Below are 17260 nucleotides of genomic sequence, written 5' to 3'. Positions count from 1 at the left end.
ATTTACACCATACGGTCTCCAAATGTCATATGTATGTTATTATTACCTTCTTATAACACAACCTTCATTCCAAACTTGATTCTCAAATTTTTGCTCAGAGCGTTCGCGCCACGTGGGGGCGCGTTCGCGCTGTATCGGCCCTTTGGCCTTTCGCGCGTTCGCGCCACTTGGCCGGCGCGTTAGCGCGTTGACCATTTTTCGGCTTGCCCATCCAACTTGTAACGTTCATATCTCCTTACTCCGATGTCCGATTGAGGAGCCGCTTGTTCCGTTGGAAACCGACTACCCGAACTTCACTTTAAACTTTTGTTTTACTTCAAAACTCTTAATATACTAGAATATATCATTTATTCCATTTAGACCAAAATTTTCGTACCGGACCTTGCCTACCTTTCTTTCAAAGCCTCAAGCTTAACCTCCTTAACCCTGGCGTAACTTTACTCTTCCTTTGGCCCATACTAAGCCGTCTACAATTTTGGTAACACGAATTTTTTTTTTTTTTTTTTTTCCGGGGTGTAACATTGGTGTTGAAAAAAAAAATCCGACCATAATTGGTTTGGTTTGGTTTTAACTAAAAAAAGTCAAACCGAACCAAACCAACCTGACATTACATGTATTCAATTTTTAAAACATTTTATACATAAAAATATTTATTTGTAATGTAATTTATAAATATTTCTTAAATTTTTTTCGTAGTTTTTTTTTTATCTATTATCATATTATTTAAGCTTGAACTTAGAATTTTGAACGTCAATATATAAGTTTTATATCCTATAAATGTTAGTAACTCAAATAAAGTTCAAACCAAAACAAACTCAACACTAATGCTAACAAAAGAAATTCAATTTACCTTTTAGGAATGACAATAATGTTAGATATCTATTCTTTAGTTTTGCATAATTGTTTTAGAGAGTGAAAATACATAACTTAAGTTTTTTTTCTTTGTCATATAATTAATACTTATTACCCGTACTTATTTTAGCATGACTTAATATTTTTAGACTATGGTCATTTTCTTTATGGCTTGTTAATTAGCAATATTTATTTTAACCGATTTTATTAGCTTTTGTTAAATATTTTAATACAATGCCATCACTCTTCTCACATTTTATGTTATTTTCTTAAGAAACACCTTAATTATATAGTTGTACCTTACTAGGACTAAAGAGATATTTGAAGTAAAAGTTATATGTTTTGTATCAAGACTATTCCGAAAAAAATCCGAAAAATCCGAGAAAACCAAATAACCCGAGAAAACTCGAGGTTGAAAAACCTGAATTTTATTGGTTTGGTTTGGTGTATAAATTTAAAAATCCGACGCAATTGATTTGGTCTGGTGTTTAAAAAATCCGAACCAATCCGGTCCATGTACACCCCTAGTAATAACCGTTAGCTTGAGAAATAATTTAAACAGGACATTTTCTTTCCCATTTGAAGTAAAGTGTATTGCTGGGTTAGGACCTATTGCTAATGATAGATTGCGAGGAAATGAGCCACCATAAAGTCCGCTTCCAAATCTAGATTCATCTTGTAATTTGACATATAGTTTGTTTGGTCAAATTTTTGCGAAGCTAAATCACTTGCTAACTTGTCAACAAAAAAAAAAAAAAAGTTATATGCCCAAAAAGTTTTCTGGCAAGACCAAATTCAAGTATCCATTATTATTATATACTGAAAACTTAAATTAAAGAACAAATGCAAGGTTTTTCAATACAAAGGCTGACCTTCTGAAAAGACGTAGAGTCTGTTTGGAAAGCCACCTGGTAATTGGAATTGGTGTAATTACAAGGGTAGTAATTACACAACCTAGTAATTATATAGTAATGTAATTATAATGATCTGTTTATTTGTCATCATGTAATTACAGTGTAATTACAAGCGTCTTATTTAGTTGCACGGGTGTAATTACACAGTTAGTTTAATTTAAAAATGAAATTTAATGTTTGAAAAATATGTGCCTTTATAAATGATATTAAATTAATTATTTTACAACACATTGTTTCTTGAAAATATATTAATTAATAATCATATATTTGTAACTAATATTGTAAAAAATAATAGATATATACATTAATAATATTTCAATTTTAATTAATTATAAAAATTAAAAGCAGACTTTTTTGTGAGAACATCATGGATTGGATGTTTGACAATATATTTCATAACATTATTCAAATATTTGACCAAAATAAATATATCAATTGTAAATGAAAAATAACAGCATGGAATGCTAAATGACAAGTCAATAATACTAACACAAATAAATTAAAATCGAAAATATAACTTAAATTCAAAATCCAAAAGAAAAAGTTTAACATAATACTCTTATGTCAAATTCCAACATAACATAAGTAAGTTTCAACGTAACTTAAGTAAATATAGTTCAAAAGAAAGGGACGATATAAGTCAATAACCTCATTCACAACGAAATTCTACTTTTAATAACTTTATTCATTATATGTCAAGTTTGTTAATGATTCATTTTTTCTAATATAAAAAGGTGTAATTTTAAAAATTAGAATAATAACACAGTTATGCTAAAAGAATAAAAAAAAATATGAGCAATTACATGGAACCACAAGAAGTAAAAGTTGGGAATGAGAAGAAAGGAAATGAAATATAAATAATATAAAAACTATTTTAAAAATAAAAAAAATTAAAAAGTGAAAATAAAAAAAAATTAAATAATAGAAAGAAAACCGAATAAAAGAAGAAAAGAAATTAAAATAAAACAACAAAAAAAACTAAAAAGGAATCTTGTATTTACAGAGTGTAATTACACTCAATTCTCAGCCCCCCTTGAGAATTGGAGAGTGTAATTACACCCCTTCAATTACGCTCAATTTTCACCTAATCAAGTAATTACTTGATCAAATAAATAGGTTAAATCGTAATTATATCCAATGACGCCCAATTCCAATTACACAGTGGCTTTCCAAACAGGTGTACCAAGCAAATCTTATTTCACTGTACGCCCAAAAAAAAAAAAAATTGCTTAGATGTCCCCGGGCAATAACTAGTCATTCTCTTTTTCACCTTAAAAACCACTCGTTTTCCCTGGGTATACATACGCTCGTTTGCTTATCTCCAAAGCTAACCGTTGTTCCTCTCAAGCAAAGGTGAGAAAGAGGCGGGCAAACAAATGGCTCCCAAGAACTTGACGTTCAAGGTTTGTTCTTTCAACGTTCAAGAACACAATGTTCTCTTCTTTTTTGAAAGTTAATGCTTGTTTTCAACATTCTGTAATATACTGACGGTTCCATTTGTTGAAAGATAATCCTGGGTTCGTCCTCCATGGCACGTCGAAAAATTCTAGTTGACATGGGTTATGAATTTACACTTATGGTACGTCCGATTTTCGTTTTAATGATTCTGTATTTTTTCTACTAGAACTCGCATTTTCTGGTCTGTTTTACCTGGTCTAAGTTTTTTTTTTTTTTTTTTTTTTTTTTTTTCTAGTTGATTTTGACTTAAAATCAAATTGTTTTGTGGAGTAGACTGCTGACATTGATGAAAAGAGCATTAGGAAGGATAATGCAGAGGAATTAGTGGTAGCTCTAGCTGAGGCAAAGGTATTCTACCTCTTTTCTACTCACTCCGTTCTATTTATGTAGCACCTTTCGGATTTCTACTAGTTTTTATTTGACCGTGATCTTTTTATTTATCTTTTAATATTTTCGGATTGATTTTCAACTCTTACATTTGAGTCTAGTACAGGAAACACGCTTGTTATCTACTGTCTTTTGCAATTTTCCTGAAGACATTTTTCATGTCTTCTCAGTTAATTTCACTAGGTAAGTTGGTAGAAGTTCACTAATGCCAAAACCAATATTTTAAAGAAAGATCTTTGTAGTGTATCTGGCAGGATATTGCTCTTTTAAGTAACACAAATCACCCTATAAGGCCAGGACTAATCCTAGTGCAGTTATGTGAGGAGTTCTATTGATAATTGTGTAGCATATGATATCAATAAGAAGGTCAAAATCCAAGATTCTTGTGGTTGGATGAGATTTATTATTTAGTGTTCCCTTGGCATCTTTTTTCGTCTCAGCTAATTTTCAATTGTTGCTCATCAGTGATTTGGATTATGAAACTGCCATATGATAATTAGGACTATCCATAAATGAGTAGTTCTATAGTTCGGCTTACTATAATCAACTCATTTGCTTTCCTTCCATTCCCATGACACTCTAGGGTGCCATATAAATTAAGACGGAGGGAGTAATATATAATACATTGATATCATGCATTCAATATATTTTCCAGTGTTGTAAGAGCAAATCTTATGTTAGCTTACTTGGTCTGTTCTTCTTAGGCAGATGCTATTATGTCAAGGCTCAAAACAACTGATCACTTGAAGGAAAATACACATCCCACTCTGTTAATTACTGCAGACACAGTATGTTTATTTCGCCAATCTCCATATTAGAATATTTCAAGTGCTATGGCTTTATTAAAGACATGTAGTTCAAATTATCTAGCACAACACTAAGTCATATTCAGAGTTATTTCCCTGATTGAATTGAGGACACATCAGAAAATCATTTTACGTTTTTCTTTTTAGTAATTGCAAATCAGTTGGAGGTATTGGCACATTTAGCAATAAATAAATAACAGCACTACACAATTTTAAGATTTTTCCACTTTTATCGATCAAAAAAGAAGTTTAACTAAGTAACTTTGTATAGGAGAAGTCTGAAAAAAGTGTTTAAATTAGCTTGATGTAAATTCTTTCGTTAGAAAAGCATTTTAAGCAATACATATATTGTAATGGCATTTTAGATTGACACCTATTGTGTCGTTAGCTCGTTTTCTAGTCTTTTGTTTTGCTCTCTAGATTCATTTGAAATTTGAGTCTCTAGGCTTGCTCTATGATTTGACAATCTTAATTAAATATCACTGTTAAATAGTGTATTGCAAAAACTAGAATGCTTGAGCCTTCTAATTATTTTTCTCTTGGATGAAGAATGGATCTTTTTGGCTATATCTTACCTACATCTATTGGTATCGAGGTGGCGGTATACCAAGGAATTATCAGAGAAAAGCCATCAAGTAAGGAAGAAGCGCGCCATTTCATCAAATGTATGTTTGTATTTGTGGTTGGCAGTTCCATCAAGCGTCTCAGCCAGGTTGTTCTTTTTCTCTACTAGCATTATTACTATTCTTGTTATTACGAATTTCAGGCTATTCTGGTGGTCAAGCCACGGTTGTGGGATCTGTTGTTGTGACCAACCTGACAAAGGGGATAAGAAAAGGAGCTTGGGAAAGGTCAGAGGTATATCTTTTTCTCCATGTGAAGTAATTGTTATGTTCTGGAGACTATTGAAGTGCATACATATACGCATTTATACAGTACCTTTGTGCTTAAGTTGATATGTTCCAATGGTTACGTAGGTTTAACTGAATCTGAGGCATAAGTGTGTGTGATGTGGGAGTGAGGAGTAAGATGAACGTGCCATTTTGAAGATATTTCAGAAATCTTATTATAGATATTTGAATAAATATGTCAATGCTTATCCAGCTGATGAATTTGAGTTTGTTGGATCCCCATCCTAATAAGTGATAACTAAAGTTTTTTCTAAAAATTAGAAGAACTGTTCACTAGAATATGCACCATGTGAAACATTAAATAAGAGATTTTACATTCTTCATCATACATATTCGATCAGCTAGAGAAGAAGGGTAATGTCGATAAACTCGACCACATCTAGGAAGATCTCAGTTGCCTGAATTTACCAAGTTTCCTTATGCCAAGATATTTAAACAACTATAGTTTCCAAGTGGAATCTTGAGGACCATTTACTTGCAGTTCCTAATTTTTGAATTGTGACAATATTCTTCCTTGAAATTCGCTGCTAGGTCTTTGAATGTTTGGGACCTTTAGAATACATGGATTATTGGCTCCTTTGCTATAATATTGGAGCCAGAAAATTTCCAGTAATTTCTGTGCGTATTATAGATTTATAGCCAGTTCAAATAGCATTTCCCAGCCGGCAACATTTTGTTGAATAGGAGCTCGTTCATCAATGTATAAGTGGAAAGAGCCCTAAATGTCACTTCTCTACCTAAACAGACAGGCACAAGCTGAATCAATATGGATTGAGACTATGAATAGATTGATTTCTATTTGACACCCTTGAGAATTTCCTAATTTGAGTATGAATGCATAATGAAGATTTATGATGATTTGTGCAAACCGTAGGTTAATCATAGAGTTTAAGACTCTTTAGAAACTGACACAAATGTCCTAATCTTCAAGAAAAATTGGATGAGAAAATGAGAATTTCCATCTTATGTGTAGAGTCTGAAGCCAGACAACTATGCTTAGGTTTTTCTGGATGCAAAAATGAAGCAAGCTGCTCTATGACCATGATTGATTGTCCAATCTTCTTTGATCACGTCCTACAAATTCTTTTTCACATAATTCTTCCTTTCTTAGGATTGACAGATGAAGCTACTGTATTTTGGTGGAATAAGAGCCAAGGAGCTGCTCTAAGAAGAGCAAGTGTCAGATATTCTTTTTAAAAATTTAAAGCATATTAACTGCCAAAAGCTTGAAAGATACTTGATGAGTTGATGGGCTGAATTAGACATCCATATTGTGCCAAGTCTTGCTCAATATTGTTAACTCTGGTCACAACAGCAAGGGAATCACTTCCCTACTGACATCTTTACAATCCAGGTCCCTAATAAGGAGAATACTTTTTGAAATTGCCTAGGTCTCTAGATTTCCATCTCCGCTAGACTTTGACATAGAGAACTGTTTCTGCTATGACCCCACCATCAGGATTTTTGAACCATCTTAATGTTATCAAGTATGATCAGTATGGCTGTTGTTACAGTTGTACTGCTCAACCTCTGTCAATCTGGGGGGTTGCAGAAATCCATTATTTCAGACTATGAAGGCAGGAAAGTGTGAACGCCGATGAAAACTGGTGTATTAAAGCTTTATGTGAAGGGGGAAAAGAGGGTGAATGTTGATGGAATCTGGTTTATTACAGCCCATCTATATTACTCTCTCCACCGATGAATCTGTTTGCCGAGACATCCTTTTACTGACCTGTCCAGTTTATGAGGATGCCAGGATGCTTCCTTTTTTTATTTGCTTATTGGAATACCAATACAATCGCGTCACAGCTCCCAGCTTATCAGTTAGCTAGTTTTATCTTCTACAAGCCCTCCTTTTGTTACTGTTATGAATTTTTTCTTTCTTGATTGTGTGATGCAAACCTTCTTGCTGACTTTTTTGGACATGATGTGATTCTTCAACATGGAGTATACTGTTCTGCTGCTTGCAGGTATATTTCCATGACATACCTGATGAGGTCATTGATAGCCTGGTAAATATTACAGTGTCCTTAAATAAGGGATGTTTTTTACCTGCAACATTAACTATTAGTGCAATTGTGTAGATTGAGGAGGGAATAATACTTAATGTTGCTGGTGGCTTAATGCTTGAACATCCACTGACGTTGCCCTTCGTTGACACTGTGGTTTGTCTCTCTCTCTCTCTCTCTCTCTGCAGCTTGGAACTGCTGATTGCTGATCTGTTTATACTGTCACTTCCCAATACTTTGCAGATTGGAACTGCTGACAGTGTCATGGGACTCCCTAGAAGTCTCACTGAAAAGCTTATTCAAGAAGCACTCTAGCTGTTGGAATTCCTCCACAAATGAACATCCTTGCGATCACCCCTACTAAAATTCACTCTTTGCACTTGATTACTCTCGCTAGATTTTTGAGTTTATAATGTTCTTTTTCTGAAGTGAAGATTTGAAACGTGCCGAGAGGAAATATTGGCTTCCATCCAGATACGAAAGTCATTTTTCTTTGCAAATATCATGATCCATAATCTATAGACTTAAAAAATGTCCTTACCCGTGCCCCATGTTTACACCAAGACAGTGAATGCAAAAAGCATATCTTGTATACATACATTTATCAGTTAATCATGGTTAAGTACTATGGACTCAAAACTTAATGTTTAACTGCTAAGGTAAAATTATTGGGTTTGATGCAAATACTATGCGCTGGTAATTATTTACCTTATATCACTTGCGTTAATGAATATATCAACATTGCAATAGTAATCTTTAATGCTAAAATATCACTAAATCATTGTCCTTATACCCTCTATTGCTAGTTACTACTTAGGCAAAAAATGTCACCTACTTTTATACTCATTCAACGTTGGAAAATGATTCAATAAGGTAAATATTTTTCATGAAAAACAATTTTATGAAAGATGCTTCTCTTTGCACCGGATGTACCTAGTGTTCGGTATTGCGGAAGTTTTCCCTGATGAAATTATTTTCAGAATTTGTTTATCTTGAGTTCCAAAGTATAATATCTCCAAGAAAAATATTCTCCATCAAAGTGGAACATGACTTGAGTCTTGATTCACTTAAAGGCGGAAGTTATTTTTCTTTTTAAGTATCGTAAGTCCTAACTTTTATCTCATAATCTTTCGATAAGAAAACCTTATTACCTTGTAACTTGTTCCAATCATTACTTAAATATTGTTGGAACCTTTACTACTCAAAGGCGCTACTTGCACAATTACTATATATCACTAAATTTTACAATTAACCAAACATATGGAAATAATCAAAAAATGCTTTCAGAAGGTAGGGTTGAATGGGGGATGATAGTTACGTTGGGGGATTGTGCATCGGATTGCAATCAAATAACTAATTTTTTCTTCTCCGCCTTGCTAACCCATATTATTTTCAATTTGTTTTAATGATAATGTACAATAGTTAGAGATAGGCAATACTAATTTAAATTTCACACCTAATCAATAAAGCAAACACCAGGCAAAATTTTCTTAATTTACGTCGACAATCTCTTCAGTATTTATATTCACAATTCTCCCAGAACATCCGCCATGAGCCAGAGGTGAAACTGAGATAGAAGACGAAAGAGGGAAACAAGAAAAACAGCACAAAAATTAAATATAGTAACAAAATACTTGGAGGCTTTTTGGTGATTCCTTTTTATTTTGGGAGAATGACGTATATATACATAAGAATAGGGTATATTTACGAAATATGACAATACTTTTCAGTTTACAAAACATAACGATAGATTTTTTACAAAGCATATACGGAAATTTTCGCTCAAAATTGTGTATGAAATCTGTATGAAATGTGTATATCTCGCTCAAGGCTTAAAAATTTCGCCTCAAAATTTTGTGTATGAAAACTGTATCAAATATGTATATCTTCTTCAAGGCTCAGAATTCTCACATTTTTCGCACAAATTTTCCTTGTTTTGCCGCTTCGCACCATTTGGAGAACTAGAGATTAATACATTTGTATAAAGTTCATAGGGCATCCCTTCGAAGAACACATATTTTGAAAAAAAATTCAAAAAAAAACACCAATCCCGCCATTACTTTTGATTTGGTTGATGATCTTTCATTATATAACAGAAACAGAGAACGGAAAAACAATAAGGGAACACCAATTTGTGGAGTTTGGGAGGAAATATAGAATAGGGAGAAGGGAAAGGGAAAGGATACAAACTTGAGCATACAATATAGATCATACAACTTTAAGGGAAAAAAGGGTGGGGCGGATCTCGCTCAGATAAGATTTGAATAAAAAAGGGGGAGGGGGCACTTTTAATTTTTTCAGATCTGGTATGTTTTGTAATTAAATTGTTATGTTTTGTAAATAAGGAAAAGTATTCATATGTTTTGTAATATGTAGTCTTAAATAGTATTATTAGGTCATTTTCCCTTTTATTTTTCTTCGTTTTTTTCTCTCGAAGAACTAAGTGGGCTTTTGGAAAAACACAAATGTGAAAAAACGGATTGTCCTTTATTTGTGTGTGGTTTTTTAATTTTTGACTTTTGATTTGGTCTTTAATCTTTCATTATATAAGGCAAAATTTTGTAAATTTGTTTAAAAAGGGAAGGGAAGGAAAGAATTTGCATGGATAGAATTTGCAAAACTTATAAAACGCCCGGAGAAGGGGAAGGGAAAGAAAGGGTCCGAGTTTCGTAGGAAATATAGAACAGGGAGAAGGGTAAAATTAAAAAAGGGAAGGAGGGGCAAAAATTAAAGACATACTCCCGGTATAAGGGCAATCTGCAGAGAATAGGTCTTTAATTTTTGCCCCTCATATGGTGATTTTTTAATTTTTTCCGGTATGTTTTGTAATTAAATTGTTATGTTTGTAAATAACCAATTTGAGGGAAAAGACCATATGTTTTGTAGTATTATCTCTTTCAAGTAGCAAAAATTAGCGGATTTTCCCTTTTAATTTTCTTCGTTCTTTCATTTCAAAAATTGCGTGGATTTCCTTCATAAGTGGTCTTTAATTTTGTGTGTGGTCTCATGGTCTTTAATTTTTTTGCGCGGGATTGCCCTTTATATGAACTAGACTTTAATTTTTGACCGTCAAATCGATGGTCTTTAATCTTTGCTCCTACTTCTCATTTAATGAAAATTGTGGGCCAAATTACTCTTATTCGCTGGTCTATGAAACCAGAGATTCAGATTCGAACCCCAACAGAGGCAAAAAAAAAAAAATGACAAGGTAAGATTTCATAGCAAACCATGCCAATTCAGGCAAAAGTTATACCTTAAGGCATAGTTTTTATGTAGTTCCTTCTCCGGCATAGTTTTGTAGTATAATTTAATTTCTACAAAAGTATGGCGGATAAGACATAGTTTCTATGTAGGATAAGACATAGTTTCTATGTAACTACATATAAACTATGTCTTGTGGCATAGTTCTGTATGATAATTTAATTTCTACAAAACTATGCCGGACAGGGGATACTTTATATAAAAATTGTCTAACTTTTGCTCAAATAGATATAATTGGCTATGAAATCTTGTCTTGCAAATTTTTATTTTATACTTTGTTGAGATTTGAATCTAAAATCTCAGGATATTTTTGACCACTTAAAGTGGCGAAGGACGAAAATTACAGACTAGCTATTTAAGGAGCAAAAATTAAAAACCACCCCAAAAATAGGGACAGTCTTGCGAATTGCCCCTTCATTTTTTTGCGCGGATTGCCCTTCTTTTGGGGTGGTCTTTAATTTTTGCCCCTCAAATCGGTGGTCTTTCATTTCAAAAAACTGCGTGGATTTCCCTTCATATGGACTGGTCTTTAATTTTGTCCCTCAGTTCGATGGTCTTTAATTTCAAAAAATTGCGCGGATTGCCCTTTATATGAACTAGACTTTAATTTTTGACCGTCAAATCGATGGTCTTTAATCTTTGCTCCTACTTCTCATTTAATGAAAATTGTGGGCCAAATTACTCTTATTAAAAGCCCCGGTCTATGAATTTTTCCTAAGACATAGTTTAGTTATGCCTTATGTAGAGGCAAAAAAAAATAAAAAAATGGCAAGGTAAGATTTTTCGTTAAAAGAGACTTTGCCTTATAAGCAAAGTTTAAGTTATGCCTTAAGGAATAGTTTACTATGTAGTTCCTTCTCAGCATAGTTTTGTAGTAACTAAAATTTAATTTCTACAAAAGTAAAAAAAATATATATATATATATATAGGATAAGACATAGTTTCTATGTAGCTACAAAATTTAAATCCTTTGCCTTTGTGGCAAACTTTTAGTTACTTAAGGAAAATTTAATTTCTACATACTTTTTTAGTTATGTTTTATATAAAAATTGTCTAACTATTTCAAATAGATATAATTGGTTAAAAGTCTTGTCTTGAAAAGTTAAAAAAAATAAAATATACTCTGTTGAGATTTGAATCCAAAATCACGGAGGGTAGGATTTTATTTTTTTAAACATTAAAAGTCGAAGGAGGAAAATTAAAGCTTTTTATATTTTTTTAAATTTTTTAAAAACCACCCCAAAAATAGGGACAGTCTTGCGAATTGCCCCTAGTAGCAGTAACAGGCCCAATTGTTCTTGTAAAATAGTATAGGCCCAAATATTTCTCATTTCTGTGTTCGCGTGCACGACAGTCATCGGAACGCTCCACTCACTGGTGGAACTGCAGATCTCCGGTGGACTTTAGGTGAGCAAGCGTGGTATGATATTGCCCTCATTCCTTGTACTTGCTCCTTTTACCCATCTCAAGGAATTGCTCCTTAGTCTCCTTTCGTAATAGAGATATACAAGTATATGTTTTTTTTTTTTTTTTTTTTTTGGAAATGGTCCTTCTACTTTTTATTTGATAAAAATAATTTATGTTTCTTTTATTATTTAAAGCAGATTTTCTGAATATTGTCATGCGTGTGTGTTGTTCGATGAAATTCCTCTGTGGATGTATTTAATGTGATGTTTTTGAAATGAGAGTTTCATTTTCTCAATGAAAAACCATTGCTCGCTAGGCTACTTTTCTAGTTTTGTGGCTGGATATTATTTGTTCTTGAAATGTTCCTTCGTTTTGCAGTCTTCTGTTGACAGTTACTAGCTGTGTTGGTGAGTGTTAATTGTTACTCTGTAGAGCATTCTCTGGAGATTGTCATGCCTTGGAGTTGCTTGACGAAATTACTTAATGTATTTATTTGAATGTTATGCTTCTGAAATGAGAGTATGTTATAATACCTAAGTCGTCGTATAGATGGATAGAGTTTTTGGCTACAAATATCCTTCAACTATACCCTGAACCTAAGTTACATCCTTCTATTATTATAGTGAACAAAAAACATCCCTTAGCTATCCAAAATATTAGCAATTTTAATCCAACTGTTAAGAATAGTTAAAATAGACTATCGATCCAAATGAGGATCACAGTTAGAAGGCTAGATATCCACAATAATAAGGTTTGTCCTTGGCCATCATTTTGCACAAGTTCTCAACTGTTTATTAGGAACACAGTACTACATGATCTACTGCTAGTACTAAACCACACAAAGAGGGGATTGGGATAAATGAGGGCTCTGAACTTTTAAAGAGAGAAATGCAGGAAATCGTTGAAGCTGTTACTGGGTTGGGGAATTCTTGAAAGGCAGTCGAAAAAACCTACAAGAGTATCTGAGCCTAAACAAGGTAAAACAGAGGAAAGTGACAATACATCTATATAATCCTTCTCATGTGTGCTACCTCCTTTTGCTTCTTCCTCTTTCTTATTCTTTGTTTGTGTTTCTCTCTCTCACCATCCCCTTACTTTTCTGCTCAAACCCACAATAGCCCTGACAAGAGCTCACCCACTTCTATATAATCCTTGCACGCACCAAATATTAAGATTCTCTGACTTCTGAAATTTGGTTGCATTGTATTGTTATGTGCAGCAAGAAGTAATCGCGAGTCACAATGATTCATATTTTTCAGAAAATTTTCTTGGTTTAATAACCTTTTGTTCTGTCATAATAAAGTGTTAATATCTTCGAGGTTTGTTTCTCTTTTTGACATTCACGAGTGCTACAGGTGCAGAAATAGGCTAAATTTTTATCTGTTTCACAATTATCTTCTTCTGCATCCTTTCCCTTTTTGCAGCCCAGCCTATAGTAGCATGAACTCTAAAAATCTCTTCCAACCACTAAGAATCGTAAAAAAAAAAAAAAGCAAGCACAAAATGAATCATAGTGAAATCTGGGGAAGTAATAATCAAGCGTGTTTGGCCATGGTTTTGATCAGTTGGAACAGATGGTTTGTCCCAAAAGCTTTGGGCTTGATCTTGTTGAAAGAAACGAGAGATTCAGTTTGAGGAGTTCTGGTGTCAACTGTTAGGCTTTTAATAATTTTTAACGGTTGGATGAAAGTTGCTAGTTGTTGGATAGTTTAGGGATGTTTTTTGTTCACTGTGATAGTATAAGGATGTACCTTAGGTTTAGGTTGTAGTTGAGGGATGCTTTTTGCCAAAAACGCTAGTTGATAAGTCCTTGCTCGACTCATTAGCAAGTTAGCTGAACTCTTACTGCACCTGGGGGCGTGGTGAATGTTATTTCTTCTGAGTTAACAAGTTTGCAAAACCCAAAATACATATCGGGAATCTGCTTAATCTGTAATACTTGAAGCTCACCATGCCATGTCCTCATCGAATAGCCTATTTCAATCCATGCTTTTGCATCTTGAGAAGGTTTAGGAATGGTTGTTGTTGCTCATAATTCGAGTTTTTAATTGGTTGTATATCTATTCGTTGAGTTAATTTTCAGAAAAATATCTGTATCGGAAGAAACCCCTGCTTGTTCCCTCCACCCTCACTTTCCAAAGAAAATTAATCCCCTTTCTTTTGACCAAATAGGAAAGTCACTTTGGCTGTCTTCCCTTCCTTGAGCAGTTTTCATTTGTGTATGCTGTGACTATTCACATTTTCAGTCACAAAGTGGCATAGCATTTCCTACACAAACAGTCATAGTTGTTTTGACCGAGTATTAGTCGCAAACAATTAAGTTAGATGCCTAAATCACAGATTAATACTTGGCATGCTTGCCTCCCATAGTGGAAAATAATTTTCCAGTTGTATCTTGGTTTTTTTCTTGTTTGGTCGGTTCCTGTTGTATTATTGTCTAGGTCTTTTTCTTGTTTGGCCTACTGATGTAGCTTTTTTCATGTCATCTCCTGTTTCAGCTGATTGATTAAAGTCGTCCAATGGAAGCTAAATTCTTCCGCTTTCTCAAGATTGTTGGAGTCGGTTTCAAGGCTAGGGCAGAATCTGAAGGTCGTCTCTTGTACCTTAAGCTGGGTTACAGCCATGAGGTTGAACTGACCGTGCCCCCTGCAGTTCGTGTCTTCTGTTTCAAACCCAATGTAGTTTGCTGCACTGGGATTGACAAGTATAGGGTACATCAGTTTGCTGCTTCTGTAAGGAGCTGTAAGCCTCCTGAAGTTTACAAAGGCAAAGGTATTATGTACATTGACGAAGTAATAAAAAAGAAGCAGGGAAAGAAGTCAAAATGAGAACCTTTATTCATGGTTCTTTGTTGGGCTTGGGCTTTGTTCTCTTTATGATGCTAGACAATTTCTCTTTTAAGCATCCTTCCTATTGTAATTTTTTCTCTAACTCCGAGTCCTTTAAAAGATAGAATGGTTGAAGGTCTTCTACTGTAGTCACAGAAGTTGCTAAACATCTCAATGACTTTCTGTATCAGCGTTTTCATCCTTTCAAATGCTATAGATAAGTGAATGACGGTGTTGATGAAATATAGGTGTTTGATTAAATGCCCTATGCAAAGAATTGCTTTCTTAGGACTTTAGTGTATGATCTTAGGTTGCCTGAATACTTCTCAATTGTGAAAGTTCTAGACTATTTTGATTGATATCTTGTAGGACAACTGTCAGATTAAAATGTGTATTTGTGCTTGATTACATCCATGTTGAATTGCAGGCTGTTGTTCTTCCACAATTTTATTAAATGCTCTAAATGCAAAGCATCTGTTTTCATTGGTGTTAATTATCCTAGGTTGTCTGAGTAGTTCTCAAATGCGAAGTTGCCATTCTGATTGATTTTTATCGGACTTTTATAGTCTAAAATGCATGTGCACTGTTGACAATGTTTGGTGACATTACTTACTAAGAAATGCGAATAAGCAGCCACCAGACCAGACCGTCAACATGCCTGCTTAGGCTAGGCAGTTTGGTCATTTCATGTGCTGCCTTTGATCTCTTTGACTGGTTTATATATGAATTTGCTTAATTGGGCCCTACCTCAATTTCCACGCTACACGCTGTAATTGCAAGCTTTTACAACTATCACTTTTTGACAATGTGGGCTGAATTTTCTATCTTACACTTTCATTTGCAGCTTCTTTAAATGATGTCGAACACTCGTCTCTCTCTTTGCATTGCATAACTTATATCCAGCTTTGTGGTATTTCTTATTGAGTACTTCTTCAGAATCATACTATTATAAACAGTTAACATTTCACAAAGTTTAGAGAAAAGTTGAATCAGCTATTGCATCCAAAATTTTGAGCAATGTATTGAAAATAATTGTAAATACTAAAGCTAATAAAAATACATCACTAAATTTTATATTGTACAAGTTTATATTGCTTTTTATCTTTAAGGAGAAATTTATTCAATTTAAATTTATGATTATGAAAACTGTATTACACTATAATTTTAACAAAATGTATCGTAGAAGGAGATCTAAATTTATACTAATGAAAAAGTTATAAATTAAGAGCAAAGATGTTTTCATTTTGAAAGTACAAATTTAAGAATATCTTAAAACAGCATTCTTTTGGAGTTGGGCCGTGCTGTTGCACGGCATCTTCTTACTAGTATATGTATAAATATAAATGAAGTATGTACTGCTTTCTTTATCCTCTCCCTACTGCCTATAAACTTATCATCTTTGATTTTGAAGTTATCATTAACAGTAGGTTGATTTCATCTGGCTTATATATACTGCAATGTCATGTTTATTTTTAAATAACCTATTAGAGCTTTTACGACATTATTTGTGTTAAATTTCATCCAAGTTTTCATAAAGTAATAATTTTGTTGATGCGGTTAGAAACTCTCGGCATACAAAGTGATATACGGAAGTATAAAGCAAGTGATGTGAGGAAGTATAAACTCTCTCCAAGTTATGTACCTTTCAGTCGTGCATTGTGAATACAAGTATGTTGAAGCTACATATGATGTCTCTCTATCGGGAAGAGAGTGTTGGCTGGAGCCAACACCCTACTAACAATTTCAATAACAAGAATCTTTTTGTTAAAAGCAAAGACATGTTTGTTTACAAGGTTTATCTTAAAATACATCTACAAGAAAGAGATGACTTCTATTTGGACTCCATTGGTGGCAACTTGTAACGACACATAGGACAACTTGGGTTTTTTAGAAGCCAAGTCCCAATGCAGTCAAAATGGAAACTGTGGCTGCAAGGCATGCTGTATGCTTCTGAACCAGGTAAGTACCTCTCCATGCATATCGAACACACGTCTGTTGATTCGTTTTCCGGAAGATGTACTCCCTGTAAGAATTGCATCATTCTTACTGCAGGCAGTGACCTAAATTCCTTCCTGGCTTGCTCAACTAAAGACTGTAGTAGTTCCCTTTCATAATTTTCATCATAATACATGCTCCAATAAGCTGTCCCCTTCACAATTTCTACTATGTAAGCTTGTAGCCACTGAAATTCTTCATTCAACGATGATGATCCGTGTCCCAATCCTTTGATTTGGTCATAAACTATTCCCCAAAGTAGTTGTGCACGATTTTCATTCTGTTCTGCAACAATTCTCGCTTTGGTAAGTTCAAATTCTTGAGGAGATACGGAGACTTGCTTATCAAATATCAGTCTCACATAAACTGTATCGTCATCTTGGAGAGGAGGTGTAACGTTCTGCACCGTCCGAGCAAACTCCAAGATGCGTT

The 17260-nt window shown here is 33.8% G+C and overlaps 2 protein-coding genes across 20 annotated transcripts; both read left to right on the top strand.

Annotated features, from left to right (window-relative positions):
- The first annotated feature begins 3010 nt into the window (after positions 1-3010).
- LOC132046561 (uncharacterized) lies at positions 3011-7837 on the top strand. 17 transcript variants are annotated; one of them, XM_059437223.1, is made up of 9 exons: positions 3011-3169; positions 3274-3345; positions 3498-3572; positions 4316-4399; positions 4967-5052; positions 5184-5268; positions 7299-7340; positions 7413-7490; positions 7581-7837. In XM_059437223.1, exons 1-9 carry the CDS (start codon positions 3143-3145, stop codon positions 7650-7652), a joined length of 621 nt encoding a protein of 206 aa, XP_059293206.1. In that variant the 5' UTR covers positions 3011-3142; the 3' UTR covers positions 7653-7837. The 17 variants fall into 17 exon arrangements, 14 of the variants coding, with proteins under 14 accessions (XP_059293206.1, XP_059293211.1, XP_059293216.1 ...); XR_009412737.1 differs by having other exon boundaries at positions 3012-3169; positions 5013-5082; positions 7581-7641; XR_009412738.1 differs by having other exon boundaries at positions 3012-3169; positions 5013-5052; positions 7413-7493; positions 7581-7638.
- Positions 7838-11851: 4014 nt separating this feature from the next.
- Positions 11852-15076, top strand: LOC132046559 (large ribosomal subunit protein uL6m-like). Of its 3 annotated transcripts, none has more exons than XM_059437219.1 (2): positions 11852-12005; positions 14504-15076. In XM_059437219.1, exon 2 carries the CDS (start codon positions 14525-14527, stop codon positions 14831-14833), a length of 309 nt encoding a protein of 102 aa, XP_059293202.1. In that variant the 5' UTR covers positions 11852-12005; positions 14504-14524; the 3' UTR covers positions 14834-15076. The 3 variants fall into 3 exon arrangements, with proteins under 3 accessions (XP_059293202.1, XP_059293201.1, XP_059293203.1); XM_059437218.1 differs by having other exon boundaries at positions 11867-12018; XM_059437220.1 differs by lacking the exon at positions 11852-12005 and adding an exon at positions 12389-12412.
- Positions 15077-17260: the final 2184 nt, after the last annotated feature.

Source organism: Lycium ferocissimum, chromosome 2, assembly GCF_029784015.1.
Source record: "Lycium ferocissimum isolate CSIRO_LF1 chromosome 2, AGI_CSIRO_Lferr_CH_V1, whole genome shotgun sequence".
NCBI lineage: Eukaryota > Viridiplantae > Streptophyta > Magnoliopsida > Solanales > Solanaceae > Lycium > Lycium ferocissimum.
Note: the sequence above shows the minus strand (reverse complement) of the source record. Positions and strands in the feature narration are given on the sequence as shown.